The sequence below is a fragment of the Callionymus lyra genome, chromosome 4 (assembly GCF_982586985.1).
Source record: "Callionymus lyra chromosome 4, fCalLyr1.hap1.1, whole genome shotgun sequence".
In the NCBI taxonomy this organism is placed as follows: Eukaryota; Metazoa; Chordata; class Actinopteri; order Syngnathiformes; family Callionymidae; genus Callionymus; species Callionymus lyra.
Genome location: NC_141821.1, coordinates 25,699,749 through 25,719,350, shown reverse-complemented (window position 1 = coordinate 25,719,350; position 19,602 = coordinate 25,699,749). Strand labels below are relative to the sequence as shown.

Below are 19,602 nucleotides of genomic sequence, written 5' to 3'. Positions count from 1 at the left end.
TAAGGCTGGATCAGATCAGTAATGTAAGGAGGAGCCTGACCATGAATAACTCTGAAAGTAAGAACCAGAATTTTAAAGTTGATTCTGAAAGAAACTGGAAGCCAGTGAAAAGTAAGGATCGGAGAAATGTGAGTTCTTCTACTAGAGCGGGTCAGAATTCTCGCTGCAGAGTTCTGAATCAACTGCAGGCGAGACAGCTCCTTCTTGTTAAGACAGGAAAACAAACTGTTGCAATAGTCCAGACGAGAAGAAACAAACGCATGGATTATAAACTCCAGATCATGTTCCGACAACATTATCCTAAATTTAGAGATTTTTCTCAGTTGAAGGAAACAGTTTCTGGGATTTTCCCGAATATTGTTATTATTAATAATATTGTTGTAATTATCATTATTATCTTATAACTGTCTTCACTGGACGTGAAGCAAATATTTAGCGCCATTTCTAGTGAATATATAAATAGAAAATAACATAAAATTCTTTGAATCCTTCATGTTTAAATAATATTCCGGTGAGATTAGTTTACTTCCTCATCTTTTATGCTACTTATATATATTATGTACATTCTATTTAAGTAGTGCTGTCCTGTCCTTCATCATCTCGTTAAAGTCAATCAGAGTTTGTCAAGCTCCGTTCCATATGCGTCGGCAGCTCGGTGCCATCTGCTGCGCCCGAGGTTGATCCGAGCACGTCTGAAGCAGAAGCAACAGATGATCCTCGCTCTGCTCCCGAGGCTCCGCACATCTGATGCTCCACGTAAACGTGATGAATAATGGAGGAAAGCTGGAGTGTTTGTTTTAATGAAACATCTCATATGCGTGTGGCAACACTCGTGAACGAACGAGCGTGCAGGATGTTCGGAGGATGTTCATGTAAGAGGTTCAGAAGGTTCAGGAAGGTAGTTTTCCATGTTGCAGGTCATTTAATTTACCTGCCTGTAGCATATGAGAAAGTGTGATTCTCTGTTGGCCATAGTATAGAAATATAAAACTGTCTTCAGATTGGCGTTTGCTGCTGATTATGATGACAGTGGAGCTTCCAATTAGATCCACAGATGTTGCTGAATAAGAAACACTGTCGGTTTATGTTCCTTTCTTCAGGAAGATAAAAAGTGATTTCAAAGGTTTGCAGTTTCAATGCTAGATTCATGTGGAAGAAAGATGCAAAACATGTGCAGATAAGAATGGTGTGGACATTTCTATCAGTTTTTCTAGCTCTGAAGATGCTAATTCCAAGTTTAAAGGGTTACTTCTTCTAAAACTCAAACTTCACTCATGTTCTTCTCAGCAAGGATCTTTTTAAGAACATTTCATGGCTCCTTATGCAATGTTACATAACAATGCTATTATTGAAAAAAAAATGTATTATTGAAAAAATATATATATATTCACAAAAATGCTCTGCTAGCTGCCGCGAGGACAAGATGAATACTGAATAAGAGCAACCTTGCATAAAAGAATATGAAAGTCATTAAAGACGTTGCTTGGGTAACACTTTTTTTTTGTGGCGGCTGAAAGTCCTATTGTTGTGACCATCTCTGCGAATCCAAGAGGTGGAGAGACGAAGAGCTGCGTGATGGATGAAGTGTCAAAAAAAACATGCATCACATGGATCATGTTTACACACTTACATGACTGCAATAACATGTGGAAGAGACACAAGGGAGACAGAATTAAGATCAACAGAGAAAATAAGAACTTCTATTTTATGAGTCAATGTGAGTTGTTTATTATTACAATGTGTGTGATTTAAATCTTACAAAAAAATTCTTGGAGGGACTAACAAATGTTCACCTCTATTATTAGATAATGAAATTCTTTCAATTTGAAATAAATACATTGTTCTCAGATTTCTCGGCTGTTTTGAGGCAAACATTTAAAGCGAAAATTCAAACTTATTTTCAGTGTGAGATCTTCTGCAACAAACAAGCTTGAAACATAGACTTATGTGGTTATTTTTCAGAACAGGGTTCCTCGCCTTTTGATGGAAGTCGAGGAAAATAGAGCCCAGCAGAATCACGAGGCGACGATGGCAAGGAAAAACTGCCTTTGAGGCAGTACCTTGAACATAACCCGACTCTGTGAAGAAGACAAACGTGAGGAGAGAAGTTCGTAGAGGAGAAGGGAGACGAGAACAAGCTGGGAGAATTAGGAGGCAGTTTGGAGAAAGAACCTCGATTCAGGAGCACTGTCGAGCGGTTTGAGGATGACTGCAAAGTTGGATCAGTAGCTTGAAACTAGAAGGCTGGAGATGCCTGGGGTGGAGGAAGAGAAGGATGAGATGTGCTCCTGCAAGAACGAACTTACAGCCGGTGAAACGGATTTGAACTTGGTGGTGAGTGATGATTGGATCCACAGAGGTGGTTGGATTAGAGGACGGCGTGCATTTTGATCACTGTTGAGAAGCAGGAAATATGGATGGATAAAATTAATAAAGTGACGTGAAAGCTGGAACACCCACTGAGAGAGGAGTGAGACGAAAAGGAAAATAAAGATCTCTGATTGAACTTTCGCTTAGCTCTTTGGATGTTTGTAAGTGTCTTTTTGGACGAGGAGGACGAGGCGACTGTTAAACGGTCATGCATTTCTGCCTTTATCTCCGCTCTGTTTCTTGAAAGACTTTAGTGACTTCCTATGTTCCATTATTCAAATGGAATCTGTTCTTATTCTTGGAGACTTTAATCTTCATGATGATGACGTCACATCTTGTTCTGCTAAAGAACTTTTAACTTTAACAGAAGCCTTTAATTTTGAGCAACAACTTTCTGAACCCACTCATCAAAAAGGCCACATTTTAGACTTAGTTTTTACTCTTTGCCTGGACATTTCTAATGTATCTGTACATGATTTCCATCTGGGTGATCATTCTCTTGTCTTGTTTAACCTGGACTTCATCCCTGAACCTAAGCCTTTGAAAGTTAGGTCTCAGAGACGTGTCATCTCAGCTGATACTGCAGACAGTTTTTCTGCTATGTTTGACGCTCTTTCCTTTGACGACTGCCCAGACATGGACAGTTTGATTCACTGTTTCACTACTCATTGTGTTGAAATACTGGATCAAGTGGCACCTGTTAAATCGTACTTGAAAATTCAGAAAAAACGGTGCCCTTGGACAAATGAAGATCTCCTGAGTCTGAAGAGACTTTGTCGAAAGACTGAGCGTCTCTGGAAGTCCACTTAACTTGAGGTGCACAGACTTCACCTCAGGGATCTGATGTCTTCTTACAATGAGATGGTAGAAACTGCTAGATCTGATCACATCAGAAAACTGGTAGCAGCTAATAAGAAAAACCCCAAAGTTTTGTTTGACACAATTAATTCACGTCTCCTGCTCCTCAAATCACGCCTGTCTTCTGTGAAGCTGACAGCAATGCATTGTTGAGATTTTTCATTGACAAAGTTAAATTGATCAAAGAGAAAATCTCCCCCTTTGTTTGGAACCCCTACTGTCTCTGAGCCCCTCTCCTCCTCTTGGTCCTCCTTCACTGCTATATCTTTGGGTGATATTTCAGCACTAGTGAACAAGATGAAACCCTCCTCTTGCTCAGATGACGTCCTTCCTTGTAGGCTTTTTATCAAAGTATTTGATGTAATTGGCCCCTGGGTTACCGATATGCTGAACCTCTCCCTTTCCACAGGAGTTTTTCCCAATGCATTTAAAAATGCCATTGTGGAGCCTCTGCTCAAAAAAACAGGCGTGGACCCAACTGACCGCAGTAATTTCAGGCCTATTTCTAAGCTCCCTTTCTTGTCCAAGATCTTGGAGAAGGTGGTGTCTGAGCAGCTGTCTTTGTTCCTGGATCAGAGCGACATCCATGAGAAGTTTCAGTCTGACTTCCGTAAACATCACTCTACGGAGACAGCTTTATTGAAAGTGTCCAGTGACATCATGATGTCGGCTGACTCGGGTAAATTCACTGTTCTGGTTCTCTTGAATCTGTCCTCAGCCTTTGACACAGTTGATCACCAGATCCTGCTAAGTAGACTAAAGGATGAAGTGGGACTGTCTGGGTCTGTGTTAGAATGGTTCTCATCTTACCTTTCCGGGCGTAGTTTTAGTGTATCTGCCGATCAAATGAGGTCTGAATCGGAAGATCTGTTGTGTGGAGTCCCTCAAGGTTCTGTTCTGGGTCCTTTGTTGTTTTTGCTGTACTTGATTCCCCTCGGTAAAATCATCCAGAGATTTCCTGATGTTTCTTATCACATGTTTGCTGATGACATCCAGCTCTACTGCTCTTTTGATCCAACTGAGCCCCAGAGGCTGAACAGCTTAGTCAATTGTTTGCTAGAAATCAAACAATGGCTGAGTGAAAACACTCTACAGCTAAATGTGGACAAAACTGAAACTCTGGTGATTGCTCATGATGATAAGGTTCCAGGGTTGAGTCAGTACTTGGGTGACTTAGGTCAGTCTGTCAAACTGAGCCTGAGAAACCTGGGTGTTGTATTTGATAAAGACATGTCTCTCGTTCAACACTGCAGAAAACTGACCAGAAAATGTTTCCCTCAACTGAGAAAAAATTCTAAACTTAGGAAAATGTTGTCGGAACATGATCTGGAGAATTCTAACCCGCTCAAGTAGAAGAACTCACATTTCTCCGATCCTTAAAACTCTTCACTGGCTTCCAGTTTCTTTCAGGATCAACTTTAAAATTCTGGTTCTTACTTTCAGAGTTATTCATGGTCAGGCTCCTCCTTACATCACTGATCTGATCCAGCCTTACACCCCAGCTCGGGCTCTGAGGTCTGTGGATCAGAATCTACTGATGGTTCCACCCACACGGTTCAGGACCAGAGGAGAGAAATCTTTTCAGGCTGTTGCTCCTAAGCTTTGGAACAATCTTCCTCTCTCTTTGCGCTTTATGGAGTCTACTGACTCCTTTAAGAAACATCTTTTTCTATTTGTTCAGGCTTTTCCTTGATTTTCTGCAACTCTTGTTATGTTATCAGTTTTATCTTGATCTTTAAAGTATATGCTTCTCAAGGAGTCATTCTGCTGAGAATCTACTTTGATCTACAAGGTTTTTGCATTGATCGGAACAATGTGTAATCGTTCTCCGAAGTCCTTCAAAACAACCTAAAACCAGATTTAATTCCATCTTCCATCCATTTTTTTTCCTGGTTATCAACATGTCCTGAATATGGTATTGAAAGGTGTTAACATTTTTTTTAATGACTAGATAGACAGGTGGACAAATAAATAGACAGAGACGGTCGAGCAGAAAAACAGATGGTGTTGTGGGTAGTGAGGGAGACTGACACTTTGGAACAAACATTTCATGAAGAAACAAGAGTTACTAACCTACAAAGACTTTTTGATCAACAGTTTGAAATCCCCTCACCTGCGGGGAGAGGAGAGAGTCGACGGCAGGAGGGAGGCGATGCTATCAGCAAGAGATCCGGGACAAAAGGGCATCAGTGGAGGAGCTGGAGCGTGAGATGTTCTAATGATCCCACATTGGGGAGGAGAGATAAACAGCGAACGCTCGGGTCGTGTGAGGTGAGAGCAGAGACGGAAAAAGAAAAGGAACTTCAGTGGATAGTTGTCGAAGAATAGTTGTGAGAACAAACAAGGGTCAAGGAAGAGACGCACACTTCACTCATCAAATGATGTCTGACAATCAGGATACATGATGTGCAAGAACAAGCGGACGTCCATTAGAAACAGTGGTCATTTTGATGTATGTTCAAGTTCTGTAAAGCAAAAATCCAAACAAATGTTATTATTTTATTATTAAAATACAATCATCTACCAGGTGATCTTCGCCAGTAAATCAAGCTCCACCTTCAGGGCCTCTCCGACTGTTGCAAGACCGATGCCTGTCAGAGGTGGAAGGATCCTAGACCCGTTCAAAAAAGCTTCTTATGACCCCTTGAGTGGTCGGGTCACTAAGTTCTGTACAAAACATACAACCCAAACAATACAACATAAAATCAATAAAATAACTGACATGTAGTATGAAGATATTTGGAGTTTTTTTAAGGGACGTCTTCCAGTGAGGACCACAAACAGAGAAAGTCCTGTCCCCGCTCATCCTTCTTTTGGTCCCAGCGATGTTTAGAAGAAGCTGGTCAGCTGACCTGTGGGACCAGGGAGGGACGTAGTTGTTTAAAAGCTATTACCTTTAATGTTTTTCTAAGAAAGCATTTTGTTCAAGCCAGTTATTTTGCAGTATTTTGGTCCAGCTGCACGAGAGACAACAATGACTGGCTAACTCCCACTAGTCCAGCAGAGAGCTTATATAAGCATGGAATACTGTTGGTAGGTTTAAAACTCATGTTTAAAACATTAAACATTTTGGTGAGGGTAGAAGGTCACAGTCTTGATGGTGGAGACATCATCACTTGAAGATGCAGCCAAGGACAGGCATTGACCTCCAGGTCCACATCTCATATAGCAGCCTCTTTTAAAACATTCCAGTCTGTCAACACAGAATTGAAATATTTTGTCTGTGTTGTACTTGTTCGTAGTGTGTCAGCATGTGGATGAGGCAACAACAAACACTGCCGGGGAATCATGAAGGAAGTAGTGTGGTCCACATTTCATTTAGACCAGAGTTCTATATCTTCAGAGCAAGTCTTAAGCCTCGTAAGTCATTCTTATTTCCACTCTTCTTTTCATTGTGATCATCTCTTCCTTTTGCCTCCACTTCTGGATTATTATTTCAAGCTTCATTTCACAAATGGAAGAAGGTGTATATGTTGAGCCTCGGAGATATAAAACGGCTCAGTAATATTATAGAAGACATTGATTTTTTTTTTCTTAGGTGTCTCTGCTGCCTTTCTCAGTTCCTGCTTCCTTCCAAGAATGCAACTTACTTAGTATTACTACTGGTCAGTGTTTCCGACTGGACTGGAAATGTTGGCAAAGATCTTTTTATTTTAAACTTTTTTTTTAAAGTTTCATGGACTTAACTCACTTCGTCAAACTTGAGCTGTTTGAAAGTGCAACATATTTTCTATGAATTTTGATGATCTGCTCGAGTGCTTGCCAAAGGTTGAAGGCAAAATAATAGAACAATGTTTTGCAGCTAAAGGTTTTTGTAGAGTGATCCAAACAAATACATATTTAACAAAAAAAGAATCCTATTTTTATTTATTGATTTCTTTTCTGCGCGCATTTGCTCCGTGGACTGTCTTTATCAGTGGAGATCAGAATCAGAATTTTACCATTTTTTTTTCCACTATTGTAAACAAAAATCTGGAAATGATTTATTTACATATAAATAATGTAAATTATATGAAAAAAAGGAAATAAAATACATTCAAGTTAATTAAACAATGTTTATGATCCTGACAGCAGGCGAGTAGAAATAGATTATTCGTGATGATCTGGTCTATATTGATCTCAATCTCTTGCCGGACAAGAGCGGTTGGAACAGGAAATAAGTGATGGAAAAATGGAACCAACCACCGCGGCGCCATCTTGAATTCCATAATACAAAATACAATGTATGCTTATGTACCTCGCATAACCACATGAGCCATAACATATTGCTAAACACAACACAATTAACTATGTACTTTTTTTTTTAGTACCCGAGTCTACTCGAGTACACTTGCACTTAAAGAATCATTTTGGTCCAGTGATCTCAACATCAGCTGTTTTGATTGACAGCTGGCCAAGCCAATGAAATCTTTTAGCGCTCTGACTCAATTATGACTGATGTAAGTTGGACAGATGATGACGTCTACTGACTTCTATTTGTCATGTGTCATGTGAACAACACAAACTAGCTTTGCTACAAAATGGTAGGTTACGACAAAAGTGCACACCTGGTTGTAGGTCGTGGATCGATGACCTGCTAACCAAGGACCGTTAAGGTAAACTCATTAAAAATGAGGCTTGCATATAAACAAATGAACAAGCACAAGGTCAGGAAATAAAAATAACCACTGAAAGGAAGAACCCGACATAAAGAAAAAAAAAGATACAATTCCAGGATTTGCCTTGAGCTGTTTTTTTTTCTCAATTTTATTGTTATACAATGGAAACATTTTAAATCAAACCACAGCCATAGTTTTATTTTCTTACTTTTTTTTTTGTCTCCAGAACTACCTTCGCGCTACTACTATTCGCGGAGTTGTGAACAGAGCGTATCGACTTTAACCTCCTGAATTTTTAAGAAATTCTGTACATCGGATGTTTTTGACTGGGTCCTCGTGTGGGCCGACCACATCCTCCGGATTATTTTTTCCAGTTGAAAACACAGATACAAAAATAACAACAATCATGAAAAAACTTCAGGAAAAACAACAAAAACAAAACAAACATACATCATAATTCACAAATAAATACAACAAAATAACAGCCTGAACTATTGACCAGAGATTCAGGAACTATAGAAGGAATTAAATAGAAATTCCATCGAAAACCTGGGACTGAACCCCCTAAAAACCCACATGAGAATAAAACAGTGACCCCCTTAAAACAGCTTCCTCTCACTGCTGACAGTCTGCCTGGTGTTTGTTGCTGTTTTGAAGTCCCTCAGAGAGATGTTTGATGGATTGAAGGTTTGAAAAGAAGTCCAGCTCACTTCCTTCTGAGCGAGACGTGTCACCTGACCATCACTTTATCTCCAAACTTCTACACAGGTCCGTCTAAATTTCATTTCCTCTCTCGTCACTTCCATGACTTCAGTATCCAAGGTATCAGTATCAGTATATTTGGTCACCTTTTCAACTCATGGAAAAATGAAATTTTCACTTTTGAATGTATTTTTTCCAAACCACCTGCTCTGTGTGACAAACTGGATTAATGAAAACTACATCAAAGGCGTTGGTAGGATGATGTTGACAATACACAGGAATAGATATGAGAGGGACAGTAATGTTTTTGAGTAGATCTGGATGAGAGAGAACATTAGTAACGTGTTGATGAGGCCTCATGATACTGCATTGATTGTTAAATGATACCATGTCTTCATTTTAAAAGGCCACTAGATGTCACTCTCTACTTTATAATCTTTGGCTCTGATCAACTAATTCAATGAAACCTGTCATCATTTTTTACTGAGGGTGCCATCTAGTGGTCTTTAAACTGTATCATGATACTTTATTACGAGGCCTCATTAAACTAGTGAACACTATAAGTTCCATTGATAACAACAAGACAGTCATTTGTATAAATGAGTATTTTTTTTATTTGTGCAGGCAGTTTTCCTAATTTTCTAGGACTGTGTTTGTCTTATGTTGTCTTGGCCTTTTATAGTTTTTAAATTTGTATGTATTTTATACTCCCATCAGTATGTGTGAATGGCTGTAAAAAGCACTACCGAATTTCCCCTCGCGGGACTAATAAGGGATTCTAAAACAAAAAAAACAAACGAAAAAAAACAACTGTATATTGTTTTTGATTGCTCAAGGGCTTTGTGAGGCTGGTCTAGAAAGTCACTTTACAAACAACCTTGACTTACTTACTTATTTTATTTGTAGAGACTATTAAACATTTATCTAAGTACCAAACTTGTGTTTGTAAGTCTCAGTAATGTGTTTGCAGCTCATTATTATGAGAAGGAGGCCAAAGGTCTATTTGAAAACCTCACCGTCAGGCTTTTACTTCACCTTCATAGTCAAGTTTTGTAAGTAAGTAAGTAAGTAATATGCCTTGAAGTCCTTCTGTCCTGGTGTGGATGAAGAGCAGGTCTACTATTCTTACATACAGTAGGAACTGAATCACCCCGACATTGGAATAGTAGAAAATCAGCGTCGAAAACGATCCCTAGGCAATTGTATTACCTGTCTTTACCTGGACGACAGCCAAACCAGGGTTGAATCAGTGGTTCTGGTCAGGAGGTCCGTCCATCTGGGGAAGCCTCAGGAATGGTACACAACTCACACAGGTGGACCAACACTATGAGTTCTACTGAAGCTGCTGCCATGGTGCCGCGTGATGTTGATCAAGTGTGTCAAGAAAGTCAAGCTCTCAGAGGAGCCTTTTTAACCACCTCCGCCCCGGAGACAACAGGACCCCCCTCCGAGTCCACAGAGTGCTTCTCAGATGGTGTTCTTTCCCGTCTCCATCATCTTGTTAAGCGCATTGGGTTGTATTTGAACGCCACTTTATTCTTTTGCATGCGATTGTCATCGCTCCAGAGGCGACTCCTCGCAAGATTTAGGAAGAGCATCAGCTTCAGATTAAAAGTTTACTTTGAGTATTTGCCAAGATGTGCACAGAGAGTCATTATTGACTTTTTACCCACCAGCGTGTTTGTCTCCCTCAACTCATTATTCATTCATGGCAGTCAGTGAATATTCTGCGCAAACTGCACTTGTTTCTCGCTGCCACAGACTTAATTGAGAGAGTTAATCTGATTCTCTTCCTATAAATAATTCATGCCTTAATTGCCGGAGAAATCACTGGAGATTATCAGAAAATTAAAGACACTGTTTGGTGACATGAATCTCTTTATGTTGCAAAGAAACACACAGTACTGGACCACACAAAACACAAGAACGCATCAACTTAAATCGATGAAGACGGCCCCCCGAAAAAAAAAGTCCCTTTACATTTCGGAATAGATGAGAGGATCGACTTGTCTGAGAAATGAAATTAATTTCAACTCAAAACGGAACTTTGCTACGAGAAAATTTTCCAGAACGATTCATAAGTCACCCGCGCATAATCGTTTCTGAAATATTTTCACCCCCTCATTGCTCCTCGCCTTCCTCCCGACGACTCGTCGTTTCCTGACCTATTTACACGGATTAGTTTGGCTAGTTGAATTAATGAGGTGCCGTCAACACGAGATGGTCTTCGCCCACTTTCTGTGCAGTAGTGCTCGTTTTTTTCCAGGTCGACGCTAACGTGCTAGTGGAGTGTAGTGGTCCGACGGGGCTTTGCTCGGTCTCGGCTCGTCGCTGAAACACACGACACGCTTGACAAAAATACAATCTGGATAGATAAATAAAGGGTTTAGAAAGTGTTTTCTGTTAGCCCCAGAGTTTGACCTTCATCAATCATCATCAACCTTGACTGCATCCACACCAGGATTTAGCATCATTTTATAAATAATTCCTGCACATTCATGTCATATAATTACTTTAAATAGTAATTAATCAATGTATAATTAAGGTTTCTTAGGGTTTTTTGTGGAAATTCTTCACAATATTAACATTATTAACTTTCTTCTCATGTTATATAGCTTCTAAGTTCCGAATATTCTTCATTTTTCACTTTTCTCTTTCAGTTCTTTGACCAATCGGTGATTCTCCAGTAATAAAACCCACGTCCTCTGTTCAGAACTGTTGTTCTCCGGGTCCAAAGGTGTGCTGCTCATTTCACAGGTTTAAAAAAAAACAAAAAAAAACGTCACGTCCTCATATCTCAATAGCAGCCCAGACATTGAAATGCTGTCAGTCACTTGTGGAACGTCCAGCACTGTGAAATCACCAAGATACACTCCATGTCAATGCATCTTGATAACCTCCAGTCCCACCCTTAACAGAAGATTCTGAACAAACCCACCCTTCATATGGTGGCCGCTTGAATTCTATTGGGTCAATGCGTTCAAATCTTGCCATTAAAAGTGTTGAAGAAGTGTGGATGCGTCCCGAGGTCTTGTGCTCTTGGTGTGGGCGACGCCCGCTGCTCTCACTCGTGGTAAGAAGGACAACAGTGCTGTTAATCCCTGTTCTCCAGCTGCGGAGCATAACCTGTTGAGGGAATAAAAAAAAGTCCCATCTTGTTATCCGGACCCCTGCCGCGCTCCGCTGTGAGCCTCATGGTTCCTGCCGTAAGTGGATGAGCGAGTGTTCAGAAACACCCCCGATGTTTGCTCCTCTGCCCTTTTCATTCCCTGTAGTGAGCCACCAAAGTCAGTTTGGGTTTGACGCTGTCCTGGTCGCGGGGGACAGGTGTTCCCGGATGTGAGTTCATGTCATTCTGTCCCAGCAAGGACTCGGGCGTCGGACACGCTGAGGACGGGAGCGCCGCGGACATGTTGCGCTCCTTCTCCTGCCGGAGGGTGCGAAGAGTTTTGGTGAGACGGGAGACTGTCTTTGAGCTGCCGCCTAACGCCAGCTTGGAGCAGCTGAAGAAGGCCCTGAAACACCTGTAGAACTACACACACAGACACACACACACATTCAAATACACACAAACGCACATGTTAGGATACATTTACATTAAGTATTAATAGTGATGGGTTGATGAAGCCTCATGAAGCAGCTGATGCTGTATCATGATACAGTTTAAAGACCACTAGATGGCACCGTCAGTGAAAATGATGCCAGGTTTTATTGAATTAGTAGATCAGAGCCAAAGATTATAAAGGAGAGAGTGACATCTAGTGGCCTTTTAAAACTAAGACACTGTATCATGATACAACCTATGCAGTATCATGAGGCCTCATCAACCCATCACTAAGACATACAATACATGTACAGTTTATATTCAGTGTAAATTAAAGTTTATATAAATGTTAATAATTCTTAACCTAACCTTTTTACATTTTTTTAATTTATGACGAGATCATAGTAGTGAATATTTTCAATTGTCACATTATATTTATACACTGATATATTGTCCTGTTTTTATTGTTTTGTTTTGATTCACTGTTTTTCATTTTCAGCTTCTTTTTACATTTTGAGGTTAAAGGTTCAGACGTTATGGTATTTGATATATTCTTATGACAAAATGTGTTTTTCTACAGTAAGCAAATGAAGATTTTATCCGGTTTCTTCAAAACTAAAAGTAAAACTCATTGCTGATGTATAAAATCATTACACACATTGCATATTTTAAATTAAAAGTTGGTATTATGAAGTGATGATTTGACGAAGGGTACTTATTTAAATATATTTATACTACATTTTTAATTGTCGTTTTGTTGTATTATAATAAAATGCTAAATCACTATAAATCCATATAAAGAACACTATTCTAATTGACATGAATCCTTTTTTATATGTATTTGAAATGTCATAGTTTGACAGTTACTAAACACTATTTAAGCCAACACTTGTGCTTAAATCAACTCACGTCATTCTACATCATAACCACTAGATGGCGGCAAAAGGTTTGAAACTGCTAAGTTTGAATCATCTGTTTGAAACCACAATGGATGTATTATAAAGTAGTAAGTGACTTGCACGCGCCTGGATAAACGTAGTGTACTTAGTATACTCTCCATTTCCTCACGTATACGTTAAGTCAACTACATTTCCCCGGGACGGCGGATGGTCACGATTCTCGTTTCACATCATTCATGACGGACGGTTTATAAAAAGAAGAGTTGCCGGTTAAAAAGCCTGGGAGAGGGTGTGAAGTGGTCATGAGGTGTGAATCCTGAGGTGAGAGGAGGATGAATGGCTGTCACCAGGGCCCTCTGTGGCTGTGATCACACCACATATTGAAATCCTGAAGCCCCTCTCTCGAGCGCGAAGTCACTGAAGCAGCGCGACACCCAACAGTTGTGAGTCAGACTTCCAGCAATTTTTGTAATGTGTGGTCACATATTTTGACTGTTTATGTCAGAATTGTGTGAAAGTGTTCTTGCAGTCAGTTTGCAATCTTTTTAATGTAGTATTTATTTTGTGATCCTCCAAGAATAAAAAATAAATACACCCTTTGTTGTGTTTAGATGGCTATAACATTTTGGCCCCTTGTGCGATTGAGTTTGACTCAAGTGTGTGTTTTTATTATATATTTTTGTGTGTCTGTATGTGTGTGTCCTATTTTGTATGTATCAGCTAGTTGTGTTTGTCTACTTTCTTGTTACTTTTCACCTCAGCAGGGCAGGTTTTCTGTCTTCGAAATGCATTTACGTTGACCGCTTTTATGTCTCAGGTTATTATCTCAGGGTCAAGGTGACCTAAAAAACAAATGTGTTTGTGGTATCCCTTGTGTTGTCTCTGGGTCAAGGTGAACAACTTCCCTGATCTGTTTTTCCTTCTCCACTATAGTCTTACTTAAACTTTAAAATGTTTTGAGATAACTTTGTTATGATAAACACTTTAAATAAAATTGAATTGAATTGAACCATCATTAGATTCTGATCCACAGACCTCAGAGCCCGAGCTGGGGTATAAGGCTGGATCAGATCACTGATGTAAGGAGGAGTCTGACCATGAATAGATCTGAAAGTAAGAACCAGAATTTTAAAGTTGATCTTGAAAGAAACTGGAAGCCAGTGAGGAGTTTTGAGGATCGGAGAAATGTGAGTTCTTCTACTAGAGCGGGTCAGAATTCTCGCTGCAGAGTTTTGTATTAACTGCGGGCCAGACTCCTCATTCTTGTTAAAACATGAAAACTAGTGTAAAATATGAGATTTTTAAACTGATGTTATGTCCAGTTTGATGTTAACGTGTTTTTGGTGTTTTATACACACACACACACACACACACACATGCATTATGGTTTCAGAAACACAACGTGTCTGCAGTTTGGAAATGGTCCAATATTTCCTGCGAAACGCTAGAGATTATTGCTGACCCGAGTAAGTGGCGGAAACGTAATTACCGAAAACCCTCGCTGCACAAAAGCGAGTCGTGGCTGCGTAACGGAACATTTCACTTCACAAAAGGTTTTGATAGAAATGTTTTTTTTCTCTAGTTTTGTCTCCTTTGAGCAGACGAGAAAGAGATCCTTTGATACATCTGGTACAACGTTATTCCTGTAATTGTGCGAACCATCTTCTGAGCGAAGATGAGGAGACGACGAGACAATGGTCTGTGGACACACGTGTCACTGAGGTCTATTCAGAAGGTGCTGCTCGTCTGCACATCTGCATGATAAAGATCATTATTTGAATAAAGGATCACACTTGAGAAAACATAGACTGTGTATTATCTTGTCGACAAAATACGGTTATATTTTTCAGCAGGTCAGGTCTTTGATCCATTAATATTCACCTTCATTTCAGTGACAACCATGAATCTGAAGGCTTTAAAGAGCCTTTAGATTCGTGGTTGTCACTGGAGTAAAACTTCTGGTTACCAGAAGTTTTATTCTGGTGCATCCCTACAATCCCTAATAATCCAATGTTTATCTCAGCGACAGAAACAACTTCTTCATCTGGTGAAATGAGCCTCAATGAACACCATCACAAGAATCATGTAAGTTTAATTTAACATGAATAATTTACGGATCGACAAATCTGTTTTTCGGAGCGACAGGTCCCACCGGAGCTTCTTCTCACATGCATGTTTCATGTGTAAACACTTTCGAGGAGTGGGTTACACTCGGAGACGAGGCAAGGAAAGGTCTCGGGCCGTTGAGTCGAGGGTCCGTGCGGCGCTTGAAGTCTTCAACTCGCCTCAACACACTGCTCAGCAACTCATGGGCTGGGAGGAACTGAAGACTGACAGCGACACACAGTGACGGCGGTTCTTCTCTTGAAGCATCAGTGTAGATATAGAGGGCGCTATACTCTGAACCCCTTCCCCGTTATTACGTATTTTGCATCAAAGTTATCCTTCCATTCATCCATAATTCCTCCCTGCATCCATCCATTATCCCTCCCTGCATCCATCCATTATCCCTCCCTGCATCCATTCATAATTCCTCACTGCATCCATCCATTATCCCTCCCTGCATCCATTCATTATCCCTCCCTGCATCCATTCATAATTCCTCACTGCATCCATCCATTATCCCTCCCTGCATCCATCCATTATCCCTCCCTGCATCCATCCATTATCCCTCCCTGCATCCATCCATTATATATTTCTGCATCCATCCATTATCCCTCCCTCAATCCATCCATTATCCCTCCCTGCATCCATTCATTATCCCTCCCTCAATCCATCCATTATCCCTCCCTGCATCCATTCATTATCCCTCCCTCAATCCATCCATTATCCCTCCCTGCATCCATCCATTATCCCTCCCTGCATCCATCCATTATCCCTCCCTGCATCCATCCATTATCCCTCCCTGCATCCATTCATAATTCCTCCCTCAATCCATCCATTATCCCTCCCTGCATCCATTCATTATCCCTCCCTCAATCCATCCATTATCCCTCCCTGCATCCATCCATTATCCCTCCCTGCATCCATCCATTATCCCTCCCTGCATCCATCCATTATCCCTCCCTGCATCCATTCATAATTCCTCACTGCATCCATCCATTATCCCTCCCTGCATCCATCCATTATCCCTCCCTGCATCCATCCATAATTCCTAACTGCATCCATCCATTATCCCTCCCTGCATCCATCCATTATATATTTCTGCATCCATCCATTATCCCTCCCTCAATCCATCCATTATCCCTCCCTGCATCCATTCATTATCCCTCCCTCAATCCATCCATTATCCCTCCCTGCATCCATTCATTATCCCTCCCTCAATCCATCCATTATCCCTCCTTGCATCTATCCATTATCCCTCCCTGCATCCATCCATTATTCCTCCCTGCATCCATTCATTATCCCTCCTTGCATCCATCCATTATCCCTCCCTGCATCCATCCATTATCCCTTCTTGCATCCATTCAACATCCTTCCCTGCATCCATTCCTTGTTCCTACCTCTATTCATCTATTATCCCTCCTTAAATCTATTCATTATCCCTCCCTGCATCCATCCATTATCCTTTCATGCATCTATTCAACAAGTATCCCTTCTTTTATCCATCCATCCATCCATCCATCCATCCATCCATCCATCCATCCATCCATCCATCCATCCATCCATCCATCCATCCATCCATCCATCCATCCATCCATCCATCCATCCATCCATCCATCCATCCATCCATCCATCCATCCATCCATCCATCCATTATCCCTCCCTCAATCCATCAATTATCCCTCCCTCAATCCATCCATTATCCCTCCCTGCATCCATCCATTATCCCTCCCTGCATCCATCAATTATCCCTCCCTCAATCCATCCATTATCCCTCCCTGCATCCATCCATTATCCCTCCCTGCATCCATTCATTATCCCTCCCTGCATCCATCCATTATCCCTCCCTGCATCCATTCATTATCCCTCCCTGCATCCATTCATTATCCCTCCCTGCATCCATCCATTATCCCTCCCTGCATCCATTCAATATCCCTCCCTGCATCCATCCATTATCCCTCACTGCATTCATCCATTATCCCTTACTGCATCCATCCATTATCCTGCCTTGCATCCATCCATCCATCCATCCATCCATCCATCCATCCATCCATCCATCCATCCATCCATCCATCCATCCATCCATCCATCCATCCATCCATCCATCCATCCATCCATCCGTCCGTCCGTCCGTCCGTCCGTCCGTCCATCCATCCATCCATCCATCCATCCATCCATCCATCCATCCATCCATTCACACCGCTTCTAATCCTCATTCGAGCATCAATCGAACACAACTGAATGTTGCCTGCTGTGTAGTAATAGATGGATAATTTAAAATTCAATTCTGTTTTTGTGATTCACAAAGATGACACCCTAGCGTTGCCATTGGACAGTCTTTCAGTTTTCTGGCACACATTGTAGATTACAAACTGGTCTTAAAATAAAATGTTTAATTAAGAAGGGAATGATTTTGAGGGAATTTCTTAACAATTTTATAGTTGCAACTTTGTCGATCTACGATTCACTAATCCATTCATGAATAAAACCATAAATTAAACAAGACATCTGTCTCACAATTAATCTCCTATCAACCATTCCACTAATTAGCCATCTATAAACTTTCAACCATCTGTAGTCAAGTCATTTATCACTATTTTATGTACTATGTTGTTATGTCCTTCCAGTGTTACCAAGTATTCTTGCTTTATTGTCGTTTTTTTTTTCTTATGATTTGTATTACACTATAATTGTATTGTACTTTGTTATAATACAGTTATATAGCTGCCAACACAAGGCCTATTTACTACCAGTCCAAGTGAATGGATTGATGATTGATACCCTTTAATCCCTTCTATTGATCAATCCAGCCATTCATCCATCTGTCGCTTATGAGTACATTCTAACATCGCTTCATCTAGTCCATCGATTCATCCCTTCATCAGTCCATCCTTTCCTCAAAACATCCATTCATCAGTCATGTGTTCATCCATCCATCCAGTCTTCGTCAGTCCTTTCAGTCTCTCATTCATCTTTCATGATTAAATATTGATTGAGAAACATTGCTGAGTTATGGTTTTGAGGTTCGAGCATCAGTCACATGATAGTCACTCTGCATGTGATGGCGATGTGCACTCTGGCTTTCAAGTGTGGTCAGGTCACCTGTTTATTCATGAAGACGTAGATGAAAGGGTTGATGACGGTAGAAAACTTGGCAAGGAGCGACGGTGTGATCATCGCCTCTGGAGTCAGAAGGTCTCTGGGTCCGAAGGTGGACAGCAGAGCCACGACCCCGTACGGCAGCCAGCAGATCAGATAGCACAACACCATCGTCATCACCATCAGCAGAACCCGCTGTTCTCGCCGCCGGGTCACCACCGTGCTCACGCTGCGAACCTGGAAGACAGTAAAGACTTGTTTTAGGGAGGCTAATGAGCAAGAGGGATTTTGAGAGCCCCTGAGGCGACAAGTGACCTGCCCGACCGGACACTGGCGAGTACATCCCACAGGCGGGAGAGAAGCCTGTCCAGTTGTATCGTACTAATGCAGCGTGAAAGTAATTATTCAGGACCAAACACAGGGACACCGAACACATAACTGAACTTTACATTCAGTTTCCCCTTCAGGACATTAGGAGAGATGATGTTATTCTTTTCACTCCATCCTGATATAAGAGTGTAAATACATGGATACATGGATTGTTTTCATTGACAGTTATATTTCTGACAATTATACATTTGTATAGTGACAAAAAAATTATATTCAACTCAATAGTACGTTTGTCAAACTTGAGACCTAGGAGTCATTTTATTAAGCTTAAAGGCCAATAACTAAAATCAAACTTCTGCTTAAACTGCACCAAAAACTAGATCCAATGACATACAGGGATGAAAGTATTATTAAAGAATCTGGTCATTTCAAAAAGCAGACCTAACATGGAAGTTATTTGTTTAAAAAAATTATGAAACTGTATTGAATTTCTGGTGAAAGTAGCTTTCCAAACTTAAAATGTTTTTGTTTAGACTAGGGATGCACCGATTCAATGTTAATGATTCTGATTCCAGTGTTAGAATATTAACTTACAAGGTCTACAGAGAGGTAACACTGGTCATTCTTTGAATAAAAAGCAACATTGACTACATATGCAACTCCAAAGTTGGTATTTATTGCAACACAGACCATGTATATAAGAAGGTTCAGAGTAGACTGTACTTTCTGAGGAGGCTTCAATCATTTAATATCTGCAAGAAGCTTCTCTGCATGTTCTACCAGTCTGTGGTGGCCAGTGTCCTGTTCTATGCTGTTGTGTGTTGGGGTGGAAATGTGTCCAAGAGGAGTGTCAACAGGTTGGACAGGTTGATCAGGAGGGCTGGCTCTGTGGTTGGTTTGAAGCTGGACTCACTGGTGACAGTTGCTGAGAGGAGATCACTGAACAAACTACTGTCCATCATGGATGATGACAGTCATCCTCTGAAGACTGTCATCAGTGAGCAGAGAAGCAGATGGAGCACCAATGCTCCTACCCAGGTGCAAAACAAATAGACTCAGGGACTCATTCATTCCTTGGGCTATTAAATTGTACAATTCT

The 19,602-nt window shown here is 40.8% G+C and overlaps 1 protein-coding gene across 1 annotated transcript in view; it reads right to left on the bottom strand.

Moving 5' to 3' along the window:
• Positions 1–10,399: 10,399 nt before the first annotated feature.
• The window catches only part of tmtopsb (teleost multiple tissue opsin b), a 43,376-nt gene continuing 34,173 nt past the window's right edge, over positions 10,400–19,602 (bottom strand). Inside the window, exons 3-4 of the mRNA XM_087789460.1 lie at positions 18,177–18,410; positions 10,400–12,060 (exon numbers count right to left, since the gene is read on the bottom strand). Coding sequence (XP_087645586.1) covers positions 11,791–12,060; positions 18,177–18,410 — 504 coding nt within the window. The 3' untranslated portion in view covers positions 10,400–11,790. The remainder of the gene's footprint in view (positions 12,061–18,176; positions 18,411–19,602) is intronic.